Source organism: Cucumis melo, chromosome 9 (genome assembly GCF_025177605.1).
Source record: "Cucumis melo cultivar AY chromosome 9, USDA_Cmelo_AY_1.0, whole genome shotgun sequence".
In the NCBI taxonomy this organism is placed as follows: domain Eukaryota; kingdom Viridiplantae; phylum Streptophyta; class Magnoliopsida; order Cucurbitales; family Cucurbitaceae; genus Cucumis; species Cucumis melo.
Window position 1 is genome coordinate 388,417 of NC_066865.1, and position 23,524 is coordinate 411,940.

A 23,524-nucleotide genomic window follows, 5' to 3' on the forward strand; every position below is an offset into this window, starting at 1 on the left:
CGGCTTTAAGATTTATTAAGAAAAAAAAAGGAAAACAGAATATTTTGAAATTACAAATTCTAAAATAAAACACAACCAAAATTTTATATGCTGATTTTCAAATATTTGAAAGATATATATATATACATATATGTGCTCTCCAATTTTGTAAATTAACGTCAAATTAAAAAAGTGATTCTCCATATATAACTTTCTAAAAATAGTCAATGATAGACAATGTGATTCACTTTTTATTACTCTTATTCTTCTATTAAAGTTTGCTAATATTTCATTTCTATCATGAGAGAAAAAGAATAACATGAATATAACAAGTTGTTTAGAATATTTTTTTAAAAACAAAAACGAGCTTTATAACCTGACAATTCTTCTATTAAAAAGTATAAAATATGACTAAGCCAATATTGCTTTTTTAAAAATCCTCCAATGGAATAACTAACACTTTTTTTTAGCACATATTACTAGCTAGAAGTTAAACACATTACATATAAGTCTCTTACTTCTTATCAATGGTAAGAATATATGAATATATATTGTTAATAATCTTTAATCAAAATTTGAAGATATAGAATTAATATAATTTTTCTCCTAAAGCAAAAATATAAAAAAAAAAATATACAAATAAGATTAACAATGTGATATATATATATATAGAAAAAGACATGACAGAACTATTAATTGATGTATATATTATGTGTTGTGGATCTCAATCAAAAAGTTTTTGGTTTGGGTAAAAAAGAGTTCATCATCTTTAATATTATAATGTATAGGGTTGTACCGAGTAGGTAAGATAGGGTGTATGCATGGTAATGTAAAAAGTAATTATAATATGGTCGGCAAGGCAAATTAATTAAAAAGAAAGAGGAAGAGAGAGTTTGAAAAAGAAGAAAAAAAAATGAACACCTAATATGCAACCAACCATGACCAAGAGGGAAAAGTGGGGAAAAAAAATAATATAATTATGCCACACCTATATAAGTTAGCTATTTAAATAAGAGAAGTTATATTAATTGAGATGTTTTTGTAGTCTAAACAATTGGATTATTTTATATATTTTATGTCAACTATATAAATTAATCTTGATATATATATATATGTTATATGTTAGAAGAAAATTAGGTGTGTTTGATTAATTAAGATGCCAACTTTGAGCTTCAAACTTTAAGCATATCTTCATACGTTAGAAGATATTAATTATACGTAGGCTGAGATAATAAGAAAGAAACATAAATAAATACTTTAATTATTGGCGGTCTAAATAAACTATCCTCAACATATATAATATTATAATTAATTCATTTTATCTAAAACATACAACTTCACCTCAACATTATCTATTTTTAAATTATATATCTATATATCTATATATCTATATATATATATATATATATTAAGTCCATATAATTAAACATTTAATAATCAATGGTTAACCACAAAAATAATTTCCATGTTCAAGTCATAATTGTCACCGTTTTTATAATTTTGTGATTTGGAGGGTTCCAACTTTATTAATTGCATTCAATTTTTAAAATTGAAAGTCTAGAGATACAATTGACACTAGGATTGATTTTTTTTTAAAAAGAAAAAACAAAAATTGACAATCAAATATGTATGTGTGAAGAAAAGTTAGCTTAATTGAGATTGTAATAATAACCACGATATCTATACATAGTTATAAAAAGACAATCAAACATGAAAAAGGAAAAAGAGTCGCAAACTTTTATTTCCACATGATGAGAAACCAAAGATGAATGAGTAGTGTATATGCACAGGGAAATATGAAAAGGACTTTAGAAAAAAAGTGTTTAAGAGAGAATGGATAAACCCAAACCAACTAGGAGTTTGGCATAGACAAATCGTACATATATGACTACTTTGTTTTATGTTTTTTAGGGTTAATTTTGTTCTTCCTTTTTCTTTAATTTAATGACCTTAAAAATTAACCTATAAAGTGTATAATACTAGAGATACTTGTCAAATAAATTTACCACAATTTTCTTTTGAAATCATGAGATTATGGATAGGAGCAATATGAAGATAGTTCGTAATAAATAAGATATACTAATTACTATTGTGAATTTTGATATAAGGATGGATCTTATATCTTGAGATTGTTGAACTAAGAATGATAATTTATTTGTTTCTTTTTTAAAGGATATGATAGTCATAATCCAAAAAAAAGAAAAATTGTGAGAAGTAATATTGGTGGGTGAAAGTTGGTAGTGATATGATGTTAAAAGCATCAACTACCTATTCCACTTTTTCATTAAAATCTTTGGGGTCTACTCTTTCTTTTTTTTTTGGTCTGTTTCTATCCTTTTCTCCATTATTATTATAATGTATCTTTCAAAGATTGGCCTTATCTTCCCACCACCCCCCCCCCCCCCCCCCCTCCTTCCCATTATTCAGATTTCAACCATTACCCCCAAACATAAAAATAGAGGAAGGATGAATAAATCATGTAAACATATACTGATTGAAAATAGATATATATATATATATATTGATTGTAGAGGTAATTAAGAATTTGGTATTGTGGGAAGGAAGTCCAATTAATCCACGCCATTCCCACGTTATTTCCTACCTAATTTTCTTGGCACCTTCCTTCTCAAGATTGTGACACCTTTTTTCTTCTTCTTCTTCTTCTATTTCTCTCTCTATCTCTCACTCTATTTTTATTATATACTTCATTATATCATACCATCATCAATAATTTCAATTAATTAATTAATCATATACACACACACACACACACATATATATATATATATATAAATTTTAGAAAGAAAGAAAGAAAGAAAGAAAGAAAAAAGCATTATTTTAAGTCTCGAATCTCCAAGTCTCACGTCTCATAAATTATTGTTTGAAGTTTGAACTATAATTGTTTTTGGAGAGTTCCAAATATTATTCTATTCTCTAAACACAACACAACCTACAACAGTTTATTAATTTAAAAACTCTATTAACACTTCAACCCTATTCTTTTCTCCCTAAACTCCATTCATTTTGTCCGAAGAAATAAAGTATTTATCAAATATATAAGCATAAATGAAATAAAGTATTAAAGCAACGTGTGTTGTTGTGACTAATTAGAAATTAGGGTTAATTAATACAATGATGAGATAATATATGTTAAAGCTTTTTTCGGATGAAAAAAATGCCCCAAATTGAGGGAAGTAATTTAATTTATTGTTTGTGTGCAAACTTCACCTAATACTTATCTTAATATATCTTTTTTTAATTTGTCACATGCCATCACCATATTTTCCTCACATTATTTCATTATTGTATCTTCTTATTACTTTCCATACCAAACCTCTCTTACTTTCTCTTTCCTTAACCCAACCCCCCCCCCCCCCCCTTCTCCCATTCTTTTAATTTTTATTTTTAGTACTTAAAGAACACACATCAATTATTATCTAATTAAATTTCAATCAATGCAATTTGATTTTCAATCCTAGCAATGGTTGAACAAACATAAACAAGCTGTAATTTATTGATTAAATTTAGTGGGAACTATGGGGATGGGCTACTCTAAATGGGTAGTGGATGCATATAACCCAATGTTTCTCTTCTCCTTGTGGCCCATACAATACCCAATAAAATCATTTTTATAAGCTTTAACTGTTATTATTAATAAATCCTGGGCAAAGTGGTAGTTGCAGTTACAAACATATAATGATTTCATTTCAACACTTAGTATATAGTTTGGACATCCAATTCCACCAACATCAGAATTAAAATGCTAGTTTTTGCAATTAACCCATAATAAATCTTAAAACATTTTTCATGTTTTAAATTTAAAAAAAAAAAAAAAAAATTGTTATACTTATTCTCGTTTGATTCAATATCTACAAAGGGATATTTTGGAAGTAGAATTTATTTATTTATTTATTCATTCATCAATTTTCAAAGGATGACGATGAAATTAATGTATATTTGAATGAGAAATTTTGAGCCATTAAATTCTAAAAGGAGCTCCTATCATAAAAATTATAAACAAATTGGATTGAATAATGAAAATGGTTGGATCGTAAAGCCCTTGGGCCTAAGCCCCTTTAATCAAAAGCCTATGAGAAACCACCTCCAAAAAAAAAAATAATAATAATAATAATAATAGAGGCCTTACATACTCCTTCCTTTGGAGGGGATAAGGAGCAGAAGAACCAATTTCAAATAAGATCCATACCATCAAAGCCTTCGAATATCTAAAAACATATGATTATGAGGTCCATTCTCTAAGAAATCAACACCCCAACAACCCAACAACCAACAAGATGATCTCTTTCTTCTCTTTTGATGAACAATTATAAGTCTTTTTCTTTAGAGTACTTTTGCATGTTTGTAGTAAGTCAGTCTTTCCTTTGCATCACCCAGAGACAACTTGTCCACCAAACTTTCCACTTTTTTAATTCTTGGCTGATGAGTGTGAATCTTTAGAGAAAAACATCTATGACACAGAAAAATAATGTTTTGAAATCCTTGTTTTAATTAATGTAGGAAAAAAGAATGGAGAATGTGAAAAATGTGAAAGATTTGGGAGATATTTAATTAAAGTGGAAGATTTAAAAGAAACATGTGTTTGATATATCATTAATGTTGATTACCTTAAAAAATAGAATGGTGGTAAGGCATAACAAACATACATCATTTAATTCCCCACATAATTAATGATGTCCATATATCTCCCTTATTGGTTAATTTTCATCAAATTTGATCATCCCCACAGTAAAAATAAAATTTGATAATCCTACTTTCACCCATGATTTAAGTGAAGAAGCATTGTGGTGTGGGGTTTCTTTCTTCTTGCTATTCTTAAAATGTGATGGGATATTCTCTCCCTAAAGTGGTCAATGCTGTCCCTTTCAAGAATGACAAGAAGAAAAAAAAAAGTAGGAGGAAAATATGATACGTTTTGAAATTTACTTTTGTATGGAAAATATGGATTCACTTTCATCAAATTTGGATAATCCCAATGTCATGTTAAGCAGAAAAATTATGATTCTTAACTCAATTTTTCTAACCATACACTTTCAACTACTAATGGGTTTCTTTCTTCCTTTAGTTGTAGATCAATCTCTAATTAATATGAGTTCATTCTCATTCACTTTGAACCTCTCCAAAAGTGTAAGAATGATAAAAAGATGATCCTAACTTTGTTTTTTTCACCATGTGAATTTTTGTTTCATTTCGTATACTACATGCCTTTTATTTATGAATTATAGATTTAAATCTATGAAACTTTATCACCATACCCGATCAACATAATTGGAAAAATGTTGTAGTACTATAGAAAAAGGGTGCAACAAAGCTCAAGATTCTATAGCCCTACATAGAAGCATTGTGATACCATGAAGTAATGTGATGTTGTAGAAACACAATACTAATAATTCTATAGATGAAATTTGTGTCGTATAAGGTCTCTTTGTCAATGAATTTACTTGATCACTTTTATAGCTTTCTTAAATTGGTTCATTTTGCTTTCTTTGAAAAAATGATCTCCATAATACAGTTTGATCGATTTCTAAAATAGTTAATATGAAATCGATTTTCTAAAGATATACTTGGTCAAGATTATTACTATTATAATCTATGAATAGTTGCAAATATAATAATTAAATTCAAAATAATTAAATATATAGCAACATTTTTAAAAAATTGTAAATATAACAAAATCTATCAACATCTATCGATATAAATATAATAAAATCGATAGACGTCTGATAGATTTTACTATATTTATAATTTTTTAAAAATATTACTATATACTTAATTATTATTCGTAAATTTGGGATGAATTATAATTATCTACGAGTTAAATCCTAATATATAATTATGAACCCCACAAAATGGACTACAAATACGGCCTGAGGTCAATACCAACGAAAATCAAAAACCCTCTGGCAACGGGTGGCAGTGGCACATCATTCATGGCCGCAACTTTAAACCCTTAACCTCCTTCTACAGTTTCTCCTCATACAGTTTCTCCATTTCCGTCGAAACCCCACAAACCCCATTCTTCACCTCCCACTTTCCCGCCCTTTGTTTCTGTATAATGTCCCTCTCTCTCCTCTTCCAACTCTTTGAAAGGCCTTTTGCTCATTGAGATGCCCTCAAGAACTACTAGAGATGCAGAAGCTGTTGCGATTAAACCCTTCCTCTTCTTCCTCAGTCCCCATTCTCTGTACTGCGGTTAAACCCTTTTCCTCTCTACCTTCCAACACCACCCCCTTCATCTTTAAACCACCACACCCCCTTCTAATGTCTGCTGCTTCCTCATTTCACACCGCCGGCGGTCCCTCCCCCTTCACCTCAGCCTCTCTTTCCAGAAACCCTTCTTCTGCTGCCGTCTCTTCCCGCTTTTCCGCCGCTAATTCCTCAAGAAATTGCTTCTTGTGCAGATGCGCAGTTGATGCCCCTGCCGCATTGCGGCCTTGGGCTGTGTTCAAGGATAGTCGAAATGGGTTACGCCCGGCGTGGCTGCACACGGATTCTGATAGGTTGTTTTCTTCTTCTTCTGTTGAGGGGTTGAAGAGCTCGCGAGTGAGTGTAGCTGGTGAGAATGGTGGAGACGAAGATGAATTTGCCTGTGATAATGATGAAGAAGGAGAGAAGGTTTTAGAGGAAAAGGGGTCGAAGTCGAGTAGGAGGCAGAAGAGTCTGGCTGGTGGAGGCGTGTTGGTTGGTAATCCTGATTTGTTGACCATTCCAGGAGTTGGTCCAAGAAATTTGAAGAAGCTGGTAGAGAAGGGGATTGCAGGGGTGGCTGAGCTCAAGCAGTTGTATAAAGATAAGGTGAAATTTTTTGCCCACTTGCGCTTCTAAATACTGCATTTATGAATATAGTTTTCGAGATTTCTGTGCCTGATGTTAATTTCTGCTAGCTTCATGTAATGCTAGAAGTATAGAAACGTTGAGGGTTGACTGTGTTTCCTTTTGAAGCTGAATTAGGTATGACTTTTGAAAGAGTGGAAGTGCTTTGGTTGATTAAAGTACTATTCTCAAAGTGTTCTGTGTAAGCGTGCTTATTTAGAGACCAGCGATTGCTATTGTTACAGTTTCTTATACATCTATAATGAATTAACAGTTTCGTATATGTCAAAAGTTAAATTTCTGAAAAGCCATGATTGTTTGGCTTATTAACGTGTACTTAGAGAGCAACTAATTGTGTAGCTCGAAGAACATAACTAAAGCTGTCATGAAAAGCACTCTCTGCTCTTTTGCAGTTCTTTGGTGATTCTAGCACGAAGATGGTTGAGTTCTTACAGAGTTCTGTTGGAATTATCCACAGAAATCATGCTGAAAGTATAACCAGTTATATAAAAGACAGTGTAGATAAGGAGTTGACTGAGGACAGTTCAAGCTCAGATGCAAGGTCATCTCTGAAAAAACGTCTTACATTCTGTGTTGAGGGCAACATTAGTGTTGGAAAGACAACATTCCTTCAAAGAATAGCTAATGAAACTCTCGAACTACGTGACCTGGTTGAAGTGGTTCCGGAGCCTATTGGCAAGTGGCAGGATATTGGACCTGAACACTTCAATATACTAAATGCTTTCTATGCCGAGCCTCAGAGATATGCATATACTTTCCAGAATTATGTATTTGTCACAAGGGTTATGCAGGAGAGAGAGTCATCTGGTGGAATCAAGCCACTCAGGTTGATGGAAAGGAGCGTTTTCAGCGATAGAATGGTAAGAAATATCATTTGTAATCTTTTTTTTTATTATTATTCTCATAGATTCAATCATATCTTGTGCCGTAGCTTTATGATTATTCAATAACACTGAGTTTTCAATTTGTACTAGAGTAAGGTCTTTTGTTACATTGAGACCGGCAATGATGAACTTAATTGCCTGCTTTTTCTTTCTTTGCCCTTACTTGACTGTTCATTTGAGAAGAAGACGGACCCCAACTTTAATTTAAACCATGACGCTTTTGTTTCATTGACACTATTGAAGGTGTTTGTGAGAGCTGTTCATGAAGCAAATTGGATGAATGAGATGGAGATCAGCATCTATGACTCATGGTTTGATCCAGTTGTGTCAACCTTGCCTGGGCTTGTTCCTGACGGTTTCATCTATCTTAGAGCAAGCCCTGATACTTGTCATCAAAGAATGAAGTTACGTAAGAGAACTGAAGAAGGTGGGGTCAGTTTAGAGTATCTCCGTGACTTGCACGAGAAGCATGAAAGCTGGCTGTTCCCTTTCCAAAGTGGTAACCATGGGGTTCTGTCCGTCAGTAAGCTACCATTACATCTAGACAATTCTTTACACCCTGATATCAGGGACCGTGTCTTTTTCTTGGAGGGCGACCATATGCATAGAAGTATTCAGAAGGTGATCTGCCTCAACAATGCGCACTATTTCACTATTTCAAAATTTATATCCAGGTTAAAGTAGCTTCTGTTTTTCTTTTTCCCTCAACTTCTGATCCTATTTTCTGGGTAGCAGGTGCCTGCCTTGGTTCTTGATTGTGAACCAAACATTGACTTCAGCAAAGATGTTGAAGCTAAGAGCCGGTAAGTTGCATTTTTTAGTACTAGAGCTGCATATGTTTGTTCCATTTGATTCTTATCCGCTGTATATGTGCCTTGTTAAAGGTATGCTCGTCAAGTTGCCGAATTCTTTGCATTTGTAAAAAAGAAGAATGAAGCTTCTTCATCAACTGCTGGCCAAGACGGTGCAAATGGTTCCCAACCACAAGTAATGCTGGCAAATAAACGTTTATGGGTACCGGGCAGGAATCATTTCCCAGAATCAGCTCTAGGATCATTGGATTTCAGGCGGGCAATGTCTTACATGTCTGGTTAGAGATCAGAACCCTCCTCGTTGGTGTTTCTTTTCCATTGTCATACCCAGATTCATCTCAACAGCCTACTTGTTCTATCTGTTGTGTTTCTGGTAATTGTGGACCAATGTGTAAAAAGGCTTGCTTCTTTTAGGGCTTAGGAATGTAGGGAAAGTTGTATGGTGTTAGTGTTGGATTTGCTTTGGTAGGTTGTAAAACCCTCTTTCACTGTTAAAAAAGTTTGTCTAGTTATCTTTAATGAGTTGATGGAATCTCCGAGCATCACCTATTTTGTTGCCGTTTCTGTATCCTCTTGGAGATGGCAAGGTGATGGGAGTAGGCCATAAACTTAACATTACCCTACTTGTAGTGCTCCTACATATAAAGTGTTTCTTAGGTTGGAATTTTATACGTATTCTTACTGTAACTTTTTAAGTTTTGAGCTGTTCTGCAAAGTCTAAACTCACCAGGATCGTGATTGTAATTCATGCTTGGGTTGTGCACTGGGGAGTTTATTTAAAGATTAATCGTGTCTTTGGGATTGTGACGAGTGATGAAAACATCCGTTCTAAAAAGCAAGCCATGACAATTGCAGCAAAGCTGGTAAAAGCTATAATTTAAGGGGTGATTAGCCAGCCCGTTCGGTTCGAATGGACGCTGAACCGAATTCATTAATCTTCTTCTTGCCGACCTTTTATGCATTTTGTTATTTTAAGTTATGAAATATTTCTTAGGCATATATTTTCAAATAATAGCAACTTTTTTTTTTTTTTTTTTGTTAAAATCAAAATTAAAATTAGTCTCCTCGTTTGGTAGCTTGGGTCCTCGAGGTTGACTAACTCGACCTCAATGGTTTGGTTGATTTCGATACATGGACTCAATTTGTCTACTTAGCCCATTAAACTTCATAACAACTGCAGTTGCAATTAACCTGTTTGGTTTGGGGCCATTTTTATCAGAAGTAGAATGAAACTAAACCCAATTGAATCGGTTGGTTCTGTTTGGGTCAATCCTCAACTTGAACCAAATTCTAATTTTTTTTTGAGTACTTTACCAATAAGTAGTGACTTAATCTTTGTAGCTTATAAACACTTTTATTAATTCCTAATCAATTTATCAATCAACGTACATATAGAAAATCTTATTAAATCTTAACAATATTTTAAACTCAATTATTGTGTAGGCATCTTCTCTTAAACGTTTAAGGTCTAGAATGAAGTCTTTCCATATGGTAGATCACCTTTTCATATATGGAGTGTCTTTTTTCCTAGTATAAAATAGAATGTTTGATCGTATGTTTTTCTTAAAAAAGAGAAAACGGTACAAATCAAGATTTACGGATTAAATTGACTCAGACTAAATTTTTTTATCGAAGTTAAATGACAAACTGTATTTTAACCTTTAAAATAGCATATGGTATATAGTTTCCATTATCTTTCTTTAATCACAATTATTCTTTCAGGCCAATGCCCTTTTTTTAAGTATTTATTATTATTATTATTATTATTATTATTATTATTATTATTATTATTATTATTATTATTATTATTATTATTATTATTATTATTATTATTATTATTATTATTATTATTATTATAGTGATAGGTTATGAAAGAGCTGATGTTGACTCAGATTTTGGAAGTCATTAACAACCACAATTTTAAAAAAAAAAATGGTATTAGAAACATTAATACCTATAAATATTTGTTGAAGTTGTTTGAAATAGAATTGTAATTGGTAGAAAAATAAATAAAAAAAGGTTTGTATAGGAATAATTCTTAGACCTTTTTTAGTATAGCAAATAACAATAGAGATCAAACATTCGTCCTCTAAAAAATGCAGTGTCAATTATATTAAACTAATGGTAGTTTTGTGAATTTTTTTTTTAGATTTATCTGTATAGTAACTTTTTTAAATATGATTACTATTTTTTTAACAATACTAATTTTGCCTTATTGATGCATCGACAAGATACTTGATATTATTTTATGTGAAAACACACACAATATTCAATAGTCTAAAACTTAAAATTAAAGATAAATGCTTGAAATGACATACTTAGGTGGCCAGTAACATTTACACTTAACCAATAATTACTCGTGACCTTAGAAGGTTGATTCAAATAGTTTGTTCACAAGATCTATAGATAAAAACCAAAGATATTGAGGTGCTCTAAAAGAATCCACAGAAAAATTCAAATAACCCAAAGGGGATTAAAAGATCTTGGGAGGATCTTAGAAAAGTCCACATTCTCAACCGACTCCATAAAATGAGCCTTTGAAAAGTTGAATGGATGATGCACTAAACCGTTGGTTACAAATCTTAAATCTTAAGTAGTAACAATCCATTGCGTAATGGTTAAATGGTTTAGAAAATTTAAGAGGGAGAGTTATAAATCCAATCCAAACATAGATTTTGCATTGCTAGTTTATTTAAACAGTCAAAGTCATTTGATGAAAGGTATGTTTAAAATCCTCTGCTATTATCTAACGTGAACTTACTCACAACCTGGCCTTCTCATTGAGAACGAAGGGAAGGATACTGTGGCAGTTGAGTTGCAAAAGTTATGATTATTGATTGAATGAAATTTGGTGTTTAAATATATAGCAGCACGATTGTTTGAAGAGCTGCAACCGCCAAAATCGATGGAAAATTGAATGAAAAAGCTGCATGGCTTTAAAAAGTAGACAAGTAACATTTATTATCCTGAGTCCGCTGTATTAATTTAACCAAGAGTAAACAATTCTTCTTCCATTGAACTCTCCCTCTCCCCCTTCACGTTTTCAACTGCAAAGTTGCTGTTTTCAGCTTCTTCCCCATTTACAACCTCTTCTCAAAATTATCAATGATTCCCAAAATCAAATCTTGCTGTTTGTTACACGTCTGCCATTATTATTCCTTTTTCTTCCATTGAGTAATACTAATAAGATTCTGAGGTGATTTGTAAACATGGGTTGTTCTTTTCATTTCACACGGATTCACCATTAAAAAGTCTTTGCAATTTCAATTTTTTCAAAACCTCAACTCGACACGACCCTTTTCTTTCTTTTTTGTTTTCTTTCCTCTCTCTTATTCAACAACTCTCCCTTTTCTTCTTGCTTTTCCTTCTTTTTCACCCACTCTCTCTAACTAAACTCTTGACCAAAAAAATCTCATGCTGAATCAAATCCCCCTCAAGGGGGTGGACAAAACCCCCAATTTCTCTCCTTAGACTTCCTTTTTTTTTTTTTTTTCAAATTCTTCCTAATTTCTTTTGGCTTTGAGTTCAAAAACTTTGTGGGTTTCGTTTGGAATTAGGTTCTGAATAATGGGTAATAGCCTAATTTGTAAGTCAAAGAAGGATGTCAAAGAGATTGGATCTCGAAGCAAGAGAATGGGTCGGTCCCAGAGGAAGTTGCAGAGTGAGGAAGAGTATTTGCAGAAGCAAGCTCTCTCATTGGCTCTTCAACAGCTTCAATTATCTCAGAGGTTTGATGGATCCACTTCCAAAAGAATTGGCTCGACAAGCTCTCGAAGACGCAATCTCTCCGATCCATTTTCTAATGGGAAGCAGGTGGGACTTCATTTTGTTTGTTTGTTTCTTTATACTTCGGATTACATACTTTGGGGATGATTGAATCTTTCAAGAAAAGTGGCTCATCGTGATTAAGCTCTGTTTAATTTTATGGTCGATTGCCTTTTAGGAGTTTTTCATATTTTATAATCTTTGTGAGTCTACTTTTCAGTTTTAAATAGTTCCTTTTTCCCTTGTGGTTGACCTTTTCAGGTTATCATTACTATGTTCTTTTTGTCAGTATGAAGAGAATGAATGATCTTTGCTTGCTTAATTATAGACGTCAGAAAGTAACTTTTAGGTCATTAACCTACCATGTGGTGCAAATTATAAGATGTAAGCAATGAATTAGAAAGTAGAAGACTATTGCAATGTAATCAGTAGGATCTTAATGAGTTTTGGACCTCGTGAGCTATGGTTTCATGGCCACATATTGTAATAACGACATTGATGCTTGCTCTGAAGAGCTGCCATTCAGTCAAGCAAGTTTTTCGTTGTTTTTTTGACCAAGATCTATTACATTAGAACTTACAGAGATTCGTGTTGTCTTCCTTTCTGGGTCAGGGGAAGAAAGATTCAAAGTTATGTGGAGCAGATGTGGCTTCTGGTGAAGCAAATGTGCAGGTGAGGCTTAGAATGTCTACCTTTTTCTTTTTCTTTCTTTGATTGTTTTTGTTGTGGTTTTGCCGAATTTGAATGCTGTTTACATGACATGTTTCATTTTTCTTTTTCATTTTACTTCTTGCTACTTCAATCACTAAGGAAAAAGATAATCTTGTGTACGAATGGCAGGTTCTTGCTTCAAATCTTCTATGATTTTCTTTCTCTTACAATTGTCCTGAGTTGTACCTTAGAGTCTTACCCAATTGCTGTTTATGCTAGATCTTCACTAGGGGTGTTAATATTTATTATTTTTTGCACCGTAAAGAATTATGGTGAATTTGGTACTCTTTTGGAACCGATAAAAAATGCTTACCTACAAACCTTTTATAATTTTTGGTTATAAAGTCAAAATGTATTTTTTTGAATTCTAAAAGCATGTAAAGGAACTTAAAGGTGCTTATAAAAGCACGTCATTGTTGTTTCCGAAAAAGTGCTTATGGAAAAAGTAATCACTATTCTCAAAAGTTATACCACACGTATGACATTAAACAAGTGGTTTCTTAAGTAAAATACTTTTTCAGTATGCACCTTGAGAAAATAGTTAATTTTTTTTTCTCAAGTACTATAGATTGCATAACTAAATGCAATAAAAAAATATACACTTTTTAGTATCTACAAGCATTTTTAACAATCTTGAAACTCATGCATATCCCGTGCTCAATGTGCACCCTGGAAGTATTTTGCAATGATCAATAATGGTTAGTGGTAATAATTAACCTTCAAATTTGTTAGTGCCCATACTCATTACCAAAAACATTTTTTTCTTGATAAAAAAAAAAGGAAAAATAAGAGAAACATACAGTTGCTAGCTTACTTGTTATGAGATTCTGTACCCTTAACACTAATCATGTCACTATTTCATGTAGAAAGGAAACATGGTGATCTGTTTCTTCAGTTCCACTTTTTAATGAGACAGACATGTCTGTTAAATTTTGGAGGTGTATAATGTTAAATTTAGCTATCTTTCTTACCATGAGTGGGGTTTGCATTGATGGAGTTATCACATCTTTTTTCAGGCACCTGAATTTCTGGAAAATCTGAAAGAAAAAAAGTTCGTTTTAGTTCATGGTGAAGGATTTGGAGCTTGGTGCTGGTACAAAACTATTTCTCTACTAGAGGAAGTCGGATTATCTCCCATAGCCATTGATCTCAAAGGTTCTGGTATTGATCTAACAGATACAAACAGGGTGAATACTCTAGCAGAGTATTCAAAGCCATTGACTGATTATCTACAAGATCTTCCTGATGATGAAAAGGTTGGATAACAAATAACAAGGGGTTGTTTGTTGGAGAGCTTAGTTTAAAGATTTTCTTTCAAACAGTTGTTTTTCTTAACTTATTCTTAAGGTTAAGATGGTTTTAAAGACAATCAACTTCGAGTGGTTGACTTTTTAGGTGTTTATAAGTGTAAATGAATAGTGTTTATAAACACTTAGAAAGTCATTCCAAATGGGCTTTTCTTCCAGTTGAAATTTTACAAAGCCATTTTTTAAAACGACCATTGCCTTTTGGTTGTGCATATGTTAACAATTGTTGGTATTTTGAAGGTTGTTCTAGTTGGCCACAGTAGTGGAGGCGCTTGTCTTTCTTATGCATTGGAACATTTCTCAAATAAAATATCGAAAGCAATTTACGTCTGTGCAACGATGGTGGCTACTGGCCAGAGACCTTTTGATGTATTCATGGAAGAGGTATGTGGTTAGACATAGAAAGTCGCTTGTCTTGGCATTTTAGAAACTTTCTGTTATTTATATGGATGTTAAAAACCAATGAGCAGTTTCTATGGCTTAATATTGGACATTCTGCAACTTGTAACAATGGATAACATTTTGTTATATGAGCTTCCATTTTAGGCATATATGGATTTTGTGGTATAAATTTGTTTTTATATGTTCCCTTACGAATAATTGTGTTGCAGCTTGGATCTGAAGAGATTTTTATGAAAGATTCGAAGTTTTTGATCTATGGGAATGGAAAAGATAAACCGCCTACAGGATTCATGTTTGAGAAAGAGCAAATCAAAGGGTTGTATTTCAATCAATCTCCTACCAAGGTATTTTCTGACCTTTTTTTTCTTTTTAAATTGCTTTTGTTGTCATTTTCTGAACTATTTGAAACAACTGTGACTGGGTGGCTTTAAAGGTTACTATCCCATTTATAACTTTGGGAAGATATTATGTGTTCGATGTTGAAAATGAACTGTGAAACAGAGCCTGTATGCTTTATTTTCCTTTTTTGTGCGGCCTACCTAGGATCGTTGAACAATGTTATTTTCCAATCAACCAATGATTTATTTTTGGTGAAATATCAAAACTAGGAGTTCGTGAACTCTGAGTTTGGTTTAGAATCTCTTCCCGTAATATGTTTGTAGTTTCTTCTAGAAGTTGTAGTATTTCATGTTGTATGTGCTAGATTTTGACTAGGGGTTAATACTTATACGTTTGTCCATTGTAGATTAGTTTCTGAGTGTAAATATACATGGTGATGTTATGTAAGTGAGCTGAAAACTAAAATGGTTGGTGGCGATGCAGGATGTTGCCTTGGCAATGGTTTCAATGAGACCCTTCCCATTGGGTCCAGTCATGGAGAAACTCTCACTATCCCCTGAAAACTATGGAACCGGGCGCCGATTTTTCGTCCAAACGCTCGATGATCACGCACTCTCACCTGATGTTCAAGAAAAGTTGGTGAGGGTAAATCCACCTGAAAGAGTTTTCAAGATAAAAGGCAGTGATCATTGCCCCTTTTTCTCTAAGCCACAATCACTACACAAGATTCTCCTGGAAATTGCTCAAATACCATAATCTAGGCTCACTCTCCATCTGTCTCATAGAAAGAACAAAAAGAAGAATATTTTTTCCTTCATTTCATTTTTAAGTTATTTATTTATAGCAGAACCCAAAAAACAAAAACAAAACGAAAAACTTGGATCCAGATAACTCATCTCCTGGTGTTAGAATTTTCAGTGGTATAAGAAAAAAACCAGTCTTTTCTATTGAAATATAAAGTTGAAATAAAATGAGAAGTAAAAATATGGTCACCAGAAATAACAAAATCATGAGTTTGGTTTGTGAATATTAGAAACGCAATGAACTTGTTCCTATCAAAAAGGCATACGACAATCTACAGGAAATATCTCAATGGTTTTAGAGACCAAAAAAGTTTCACTGAAATGATAATTCAACTCTATAACGCACATCCTGGTATGGTATTGTATTTATTTTTACCAAGTTGACCTTCGATATTACATGTTTTTAGACCTCAAAATATGACAATAGACAAGTAAATGCAACTGATCTTATCCATTCTAGAGCAATAAAAGGATATTTGGCTCATGAATCTTAATAAAAAAAACTACGTATCTCTTGATAGAATCAAGTCTGTGATGCAACATATTAAGGAAAAACCTGTGAAATCAAATGAATAGAGGTCATCAGACCAAATAGTACAACCATAATATGAAATTATAGCACAAGGGAAAATAAATAAAACTGATATATATTAGTCGATAGCAACACATCATAATCCAATCACATTTTCCATATACGACATGAAACAGTATAACTTTGATGTTTCTGATTCACTGCCCCACGCATAGAATCAAAGTACAATTGTGTACCAACCACCCCCAGTGAAATTATGGTAAGTAGAGCACTACTAGGTACTTCCTACATTCAGCTTCCAAGGGAAAAAAAAAAACTTGGCTCGTGACCAAAACATCAAGCAAAGGGAAAAGTTGGAATCTCCCTCTTGGCTTTGATCTCCTGTCTTTCGAGCCACGTATGTATATGTACCAGCACGTTCCTCCAGGTGAAGCATTCACACTTGGTATGTTGGGCAAAAAAATCAGATCATACCAAACCAAAATCCACAACCATATTTGGTCTTCAACCAAAGAAACTTCGATTTCGTAAAACCAAAAATCCATAGAACGCACATTCGGTCTTCAACCAGAGAACCTTGTGTTTTGTAACCACCTGTATACGACGAAACAATTGCAAGTCTTGCAATCCAGTTCATGAAACCTATTACTGTTACCAACTGCTTCCAGGGCATATCTCCATTTTACATGATGCCTTCTGAGGATGTGCATTAAGTCCTCAGAATGGAGATAATCCCCCTGGAAGTTTGAGGAACCATAGTCCTGTCTGGATGCCACTATCTGTCGGATAACATAGACATCATTACGGTCATGGTCCAATGGAAAGCAATACATGTCCTTACCGATATAATAAACAAGAAGACCTAAAGACAACAAATAACAACATCTAGCCAATGATCGGTGAAAGTATGACCGTACAGCAGGCATATGCTGAATTCAAGAAGAATGCATGGCAGCAGTGAGGATGGGGATGCGAGGAATTACATTAAATGTCATAGCATAGAGCAGTAAATCTTTCAGCAGAAGAATAATAATATAGTAGCAATAAGTTATATCTTTCATAGCAAGACATACAAGCTTCCCCCTTCTGATAAATTTGTCCGTCCATGTTATGTTTTAATGTACATGCACATTCATATCCTTTAAGAAATTACAGTATAAAGCCAACTTTTTGTTAATTGTTAGACCTTTCTGTCATTTTCACTAACTTGACGTTTCCCACTTACATAAAAATTTCATCACAAATTCACATCTACCACATACTTTGTTTCCTATTTCTCGTAAAAATAATAATAAAACAACAAAGTTCATACCAATTAAAACATACACGAAGACATTACCATAAACAAGCTAATTTACATGGAAAGTTACCGAGTGCTAAGAATATTAGAAGTGCTAAGAGGCATGAAACTATCATGAGTTGCATGCCAAATTAAATATCTGACAAATGTTAGCACAATCAATTTTAACATGTGCTATATGTACTTCAAACCAGAATCTTTAGTCAATTTTGACCTTCTTAGTCATTCAGTCAGATATCCCTAGAGAGAAAAACCTCATAAAAGATACACTTAAAGGAGATAAAAACATTGCTAATTTGAAAAAGAACTCACATGATTTAATTATGCTAAGAACCTGAAGATGACTTCTGAACCCATACTTGTTTCTGCATGCATCAAAGAAAATAAATTTTTAAAAAGAAGTGATCGTGTAATACAAGACAGACACTAGCTTGGATGCAGAAGCGAACCTCATGACCACCAGCAACACCTCTTTTGGACGGCTTCCCTTCATTTGGGTTCAAAGACCCATCATCCTTCATAACATGGCCAGCCCCACGACGTCCAACATGTCTAACAGAACCTGAAGAGAGCACAACTTGTTTTAGATTACCTAAAGTAGAAAGTACTTGGAAATTTTCCTAAAATAGTTGGATAACATAAGAAAAGTTCGTGAGAAAGTACAACCATTTTCCACAGAACTGTTACGCCCACTCACAATGGTTGTAACATCCGCAGTCCTGCTTCCATGAATATCTTCTTTCATTTCCCCGCGGTATGCTGTAAACTCAAAAAAATATAGTATTATAATTTCATATGTGAAACATTAAGTACTGATATAAATACACAGCTCATCAAGCAGGATGATTTGACACAATGATTAAGATCTGATACTTCAATAATATGATTGTATATTATAAGCAAGTAGTCTCTTTATCTCCATTCTCCAAAGGAGTATAATAGTCTGAGTACCTTCAACTGAGTCAGAAAGCAAATGACTAGATTGTGAAACAGAGGATTCCTCAAGTTGTGAGACTGAGGCATCTGAACGACTGCGTGGTGCCCAAACTCCACGATCAGGTCTATCTTTGTTTCTTATTCGTTTCTCTTGCTTCTCACTAGCACTACCCAGGCCATGAAGTTCCTTTTTACTAAACTTATTGTCTGGAGCCCTTTTTCCATCCCCTTCTGAACCAGATGGATTTGGTTCATTACTGGAGATATCATTAGACCCAGATCGAGCATTAGTGGGACGAGGTGGCCGCTTCCCATTGTCTGAGTTCAGGATCTGAATTTTTTGATGAGACTGAGCTACTGATGAACTCTGTCCATGACGTGCTTCATTATTTAAAAGGATGCTTCTGATCACGCTTCCACCAGCCTCACGCCTATGATTATGTTTTGATGCACTTGCAGGAGAATTCCCAGAAGATGTAGCACTCTGCAACTGTAACATGTCATCAGAAACCTGGAAAGTATCATTATCCATCAAATGGATGTGTGTTAAAATTCAAGGAAAAAGAATGGAATTTGCGCCCTCCCAAAATAAGCCTTCAGTGAGATTGGAAATCATTCATGGAAGTTAATAGTTCTGAAGAGAGAAACAAAAGTCGTAATCACATAATTAGTCAAGAGAACAAAAGAAACATACATGAGATATATCTCGCTCTTTCCCCTTGAGAAGCAGAATTTTTTTCTTTCCAAAGTCAGCTGTTACAGATACATATGAAATAGAGCCTTCAAATTCTAGACTGCAAGTTCATTATAAACATGTAGAACATATTGATAAATTAAAAGAAATAAGTTTGTAGCAAGTCCAATGCAGCAAAAGAACATAATTCAAAATTTCAGACAACGCGCACTATCTACTGGATGACCTTGTTTATTTTTTCCTTTTCCTGATAAACATAATTTGATAAGACAAAGCAAAGGCGCCCCCTCCCATCTCTCAAATATATCACTTCCAAGTGTTTAAGGTAAGCTAATAATGCCTATGTTAAATGTAGGTCCAAATATTATAATTCTAAAACCTGCACATCACAATATGGAAAAATCCGGGGAAGAAACAATGCCATAATTATTAATAAGGAGAAAAGTGAGTTTCTCAAGAGCATTACTACAGGGCTCTGGTAATTTGTAATAGGAGAAACGAAAAATAGTTCTGAGAACTCCGCCAGAAAGAAAAATAACAAAACAAGTCTCATCATAACAAGCATGCATCGGAAAAAAAATTATTTAAAATAGCAAGTTGGCAGCAGAGTAGGGCATAAGTGTTCACAGATTAAATCAAATAGGACATTCCTCTGCTCCTCAATGACTAGTAACACTGAATTGCTAAGAGAGTTTAAATCAGACTCATTCTCAACAGTCTACTAATAAAATTTTTTGGATCAATAACTGGGAACAAAACATGACAATTTAAATGACCTCGCCGAACACAAAGACATATAAATAGATATACCTGCACCAACATCCGAAATTCCAATTCCACTTGAATTAGCGGACTGATCATCTCGCCTGGGCACCAAAATGAAATTTGACTTGTCTCTGCGGTTTGTGTTCTTCACACTGTCCTTTAAAATATACTGCATGTATAACAGAAATTAAACTAAAACCTTCAGACAAAATATTATAGAAGACACAAGTTGTTCATGAAAAAGAATAAGCAAGTATGACATCTAGGGGCCAAAAAACTAAAGCATCAATTCCAACATTCATGATTCATGATCTTGAGGTGGTCTCGTTTGATACAGTTTAGGTTGGTTTCTGCACAGTCAACACATCAATATCATTACTTTCAACTCCACCTCACCGTAAAGGAAGAAACTTCCAAGAATGTCAAGTTTTTAGAGTGGCATAAATAGAAGCAAGGACTTACATTAGGGAGTTAACGTTATAGATTATATCAGAGATGCTTCCTATAAAGAAAAAAAGATTATATACAGAGACAATCTTCCTTTGTGTTCAGGCTGCACCAATGCATTCATAGCAGGGGAGCATTTGAGGATTTAGATTACATTGCATCCTTTAGAGATGGCAGTTTGCTACCTTGATTTCCAACTTTTGTTGAGGCTGTTGGAGTTAGTTTGGTTTGTAATAGAGATTGTGGTCTTATGTGATCAATGTTGTAAAATATTTCACTAGATTATTTTAATGGAATATTTGACTAGAGAGGAAGGGTTTTGAGAGGCCTTGGGAGGAGATTGAGACCATTGCTGGTTTAATGCCTCTCTTTAGGCATATGTAACTAAGAACTTCCGTAATTCTCCTTTAAGGCATTTGTTAGTTAAAAACACTTACCTCTTAGATCTAAGACAAGCCAATAAAGCTTATTTGCCCAAAAACAATAGGGCGGAAATAGTGAAGACACTAGCGAGTAACAAATTAACACTTGGGATCTTATAACGTTAGGAAGAAAACATTGAAAGTAGCACATGCCTTCTTTTTCTCCATTCCTCGCTTCATGGAATTCGACTCAGGCTTTCTAGATGAAGCTGCCCCACCCCTTTTGACCTTCCGAGGTACTGAAGATCCCTATTGAATCAAAACACTTAGCATGAGATAATGAGAAATTGATACATTATAAGTTAGAAGAGGAATAAAAATCTTCAAGACCACATAGGTATCCGTCCTAAGAGCCTTTGGATTCATTGAATGCATGAAATTAACTCATATGAAAGGAAAAGAAACTGAAGTCATTACACAAGCATCAGATAAATTCAAACAAAGGAATGTCGCCTCAATGAATGTATTAATATTGATCTCTATATGGACAACCAATATCTTGTGAAGTAGAAAAGATAAAGTAAAATTAACTGGTTCCAACCTTCATTTTAGTGAACAAATGTTTCTAAAATATAGCACACACATAGGTCCATTCTATCAAGAATACAGCAATCTCACCTGTGTTCCACTTTCAACAGCTCGTTTCTGGCGAACAAACTCCATGAGAGGGGTAACAATTGGTGTTTCTTTAGCAGCACCTGCAAACAAAAGTGGATACATAAAACTTCTAGAATTATCCAAATTTAGAGTTAATAGTATCCCTCTGGCAGTTCATAGCAAAGTTACGAAATGACTATTCAGCAACTTTTTGGCACTCTATTTTACATCATATACATATTTGGCAATCTTGCAATGACTTTACGAATGCAAGTAATGTCAATAATCCAGTAAGTGAACATAATAACAAACCAGATTGCTCGGCTTCTTTCCTTTCCAATTGTATTTCAGCACTGGGAAGATGCTCGGCAGGCTTTGCAATAAGTTTGAGAAACTCCAAATAATCTGGATCTGCTTTCATCGAGAAAAGAAAATTTACACAACGAGAACAATCGCTTATTCCATCTTCTCACTAACTGATCATTACCTTTGTATATTGTCCCCTCACGACCATCCTTCTTGGTAGATGATCTTGGAACACGCTGTGAAGGGGCATATTCAACTACAGCCTTATACTGAGCACCTGTAATCATTTGACTAGAATAAGTTAACTTCAATCAAAACTCCAAGCATGTTGAACTAAACATGATTCGAACAATTAAACATTGTCACAATATCGAAGGTGATGTGTAGTCAATTGGAAAATGAACATCAGAAAACATAAAAGGGAGCAATCTATATTAAGCATTGGTGTCATTCATAATATTGTTATTTCCCACTTCTTAGAAACGGGTTGAGCTTCAGTGAACCACCCACGAAGGCCATAAGAAACGAGAAGCCACTGATAAGTTCAATACAGGAAAAAGGGAAAAAGTTTTCGGCTTTACCCTTCTCATTAACGAAAACATGGCCATCAAAGAACTCGGCAAACTCAAAAACATCTTCAGGTCTGGTAAAGTCTATGTAGGCTCGAGCGTACCTCTGGTCCTTCTGACTGCAAAATTATTTCAGAAGAAACCTCTGAATGAGTAAAAAATCTTCAGTATTGTGAGCTGCAGTCCATAGAAACCAAGAGAAAAGAAAAAAATACACAAAGTATAGAACACGATTTTTTTTATTTAGTATCCGGAGATGACAATCATAAACAACAATTGGGCATGAAATTGAAGGGGCGTCCTACAGCAATCATTCTAATGACACCAACCCCCAATGAACCCACATAAGGGGGAAGAAAGAGGATAAAGCACGCAAACGCACAATACGAGAAATACCCAGTTGGCGAAAAGCGTTAAAGAACATCCAGATTTCTGAAAATAGAAGGAGGACATGATAACAACATAAAAGTGAAAACCCAGTTGGGAAGAGTAGTTTTATGGTGAATAGAGAAAAAGGGGGAAACCTGGTCTTTCCGGGACGATAGTAAGACCAATTGAAGCGACCGGCGAATCGATCATGAATATGGTGGAAGAGATCTGAGTGAGAAAGAGAAGGGGGCAAGTGCCTAATCACTACTTTGGTCCTCTCCAACGGGTCCTTCATCTGAAAAACCCCCCGCACTCGCACTGCGAACACCAACAAAAGAATTGGAGAATTTCCCTTTCGGCTTTTGGTTTCTAAATTCTCAACCGAGTCAAGAACAACAAAATGTTTTTTGGGAATTGGGGTTACTAACGCTAACGACGAGAGTTCGGAGAAGATGAAACGACCGAAAGCTCGCCAAACTCTTTTGGGCTTCTTTCACTCTTTTATCAGGCCCACTATTACACCACCTTCGCCCCAACTAAAGGCCCAGACTCTTTTTTTTTTTCTTCTTCTTCTTCTTTAACTACAAATCTACAATAATAGGATAATTTAGAGTATATATTTTATCAAAAAGAAAAAATTTAATAATTTGAAAAAATCACTGCACTACGCAGGCCACCTCTAAATTATAAAAAGAGAACCATAAAAACAGATCTAACAGAGACACGTTTTCTA

At 34.0% G+C, this 23,524-nt stretch overlaps 3 protein-coding genes across 5 annotated transcripts; 2 read left to right on the top strand and 1 right to left on the bottom strand.

The window, feature by feature from the left end:
• The first annotated feature begins 5,871 nt into the window (after window positions 1–5,871).
• Window positions 5,872–9,196, top strand: LOC103498714 (uncharacterized). The gene is made up of 5 exons (XM_008461442.3): window positions 5,872–6,792; window positions 7,224–7,691; window positions 7,959–8,336; window positions 8,451–8,518; window positions 8,600–9,196. Exons 1-5 carry the CDS (start codon window positions 6,127–6,129, stop codon window positions 8,808–8,810), a joined length of 1,791 nt encoding a protein of 596 aa, XP_008459664.1. The 5' UTR covers window positions 5,872–6,126; the 3' UTR covers window positions 8,811–9,196.
• A 2,313-nt stretch (window positions 9,197–11,509) lies between these two features.
• LOC103498713 (putative methylesterase 12, chloroplastic) lies at window positions 11,510–15,962 on the top strand. Its single transcript, XM_008461439.3, has 6 exons — window positions 11,510–12,340; window positions 12,905–12,964; window positions 14,020–14,259; window positions 14,551–14,694; window positions 14,922–15,056; window positions 15,535–15,962. Exons 1-6 carry the CDS (start codon window positions 12,095–12,097, stop codon window positions 15,805–15,807), a joined length of 1,098 nt encoding a protein of 365 aa, XP_008459661.1. The 5' UTR covers window positions 11,510–12,094; the 3' UTR covers window positions 15,808–15,962.
• A 523-nt stretch (window positions 15,963–16,485) lies between these two features.
• LOC103498712 (regulator of nonsense transcripts UPF3) lies at window positions 16,486–23,234 on the bottom strand. Of its 3 annotated transcripts, none has more exons than XM_008461438.3 (13): window positions 22,947–23,234; window positions 22,435–22,541; window positions 22,035–22,130; window positions 21,860–21,958; window positions 21,569–21,648; window positions 21,104–21,199; window positions 20,127–20,250; window positions 19,317–19,375; window positions 18,638–19,112; window positions 18,353–18,445; window positions 18,136–18,248; window positions 17,999–18,051; window positions 16,486–17,165 (listed from the first exon to the last, which is right to left on the bottom strand). In XM_008461438.3, exons 1-12 carry the CDS (start codon window positions 23,084–23,086, stop codon window positions 18,013–18,015), a joined length of 1,521 nt encoding a protein of 506 aa, XP_008459660.1. In that variant the 5' UTR covers window positions 23,087–23,234; the 3' UTR covers window positions 16,486–17,165; window positions 17,999–18,012. The 3 variants fall into 3 exon arrangements, with proteins under 3 accessions (XP_008459660.1, XP_050946045.1, XP_008459659.1); XM_051090088.1 differs by having other exon boundaries at window positions 18,638–19,106; window positions 22,947–23,224; XM_008461437.3 differs by having other exon boundaries at window positions 18,638–19,133; window positions 22,947–23,224.
• Between the last annotated feature and the right edge of the window lie 290 nt (window positions 23,235–23,524).

What these genes read in the sequence shown, in the direction of transcription:
- LOC103498712 (XM_008461437.3), bottom strand. Translation starts at nt 23,086, where the DNA reads ATGAAGGACCCGTTGGAGAGGACCAAAGTAGTGATTAGGCACTTGCCC. An exon ending in TGTTTTCGTTAATGAGAAGG is followed by an intron (nt 22,131 to 22,434) that starts GTAAAGCCGAAA and finishes AAATGATTACAG; the next exon opens with GTGCTCAGTATAAGGCTGTA. An exon ending in TAACAGTTCTGTGGAAAATG is followed by an intron (nt 18,249 to 18,352) that starts GTTGTACTTTCT and finishes TGCTCTCTTCAG; the next exon opens with GTTCTGTTAGACATGTTGGA.
- LOC103498713 (XM_008461439.3), top strand. Translation starts at nt 12,095, where the DNA reads ATGGGTAATAGCCTAATTTGTAAGTCAAAGAAGGATGTCAAAGAGATT. An exon ending in CTGGTGAAGCAAATGTGCAG is followed by an intron (nt 12,965 to 14,019) that starts GTGAGGCTTAGA and finishes ATCTTTTTTCAG; the next exon opens with GCACCTGAATTTCTGGAAAA. An exon ending in ATCTTCCTGATGATGAAAAG is followed by an intron (nt 14,260 to 14,550) that starts GTTGGATAACAA and finishes GGTATTTTGAAG; the next exon opens with GTTGTTCTAGTTGGCCACAG.
- LOC103498714 (XM_008461442.3), top strand. Translation starts at nt 6,127, where the DNA reads ATGCAGAAGCTGTTGCGATTAAACCCTTCCTCTTCTTCCTCAGTCCCC. An exon ending in GCGTTTTCAGCGATAGAATG is followed by an intron (nt 7,692 to 7,958) that starts GTAAGAAATATC and finishes ACACTATTGAAG; the next exon opens with GTGTTTGTGAGAGCTGTTCA. An exon ending in GATGTTGAAGCTAAGAGCCG is followed by an intron (nt 8,519 to 8,599) that starts GTAAGTTGCATT and finishes GCCTTGTTAAAG; the next exon opens with GTATGCTCGTCAAGTTGCCG.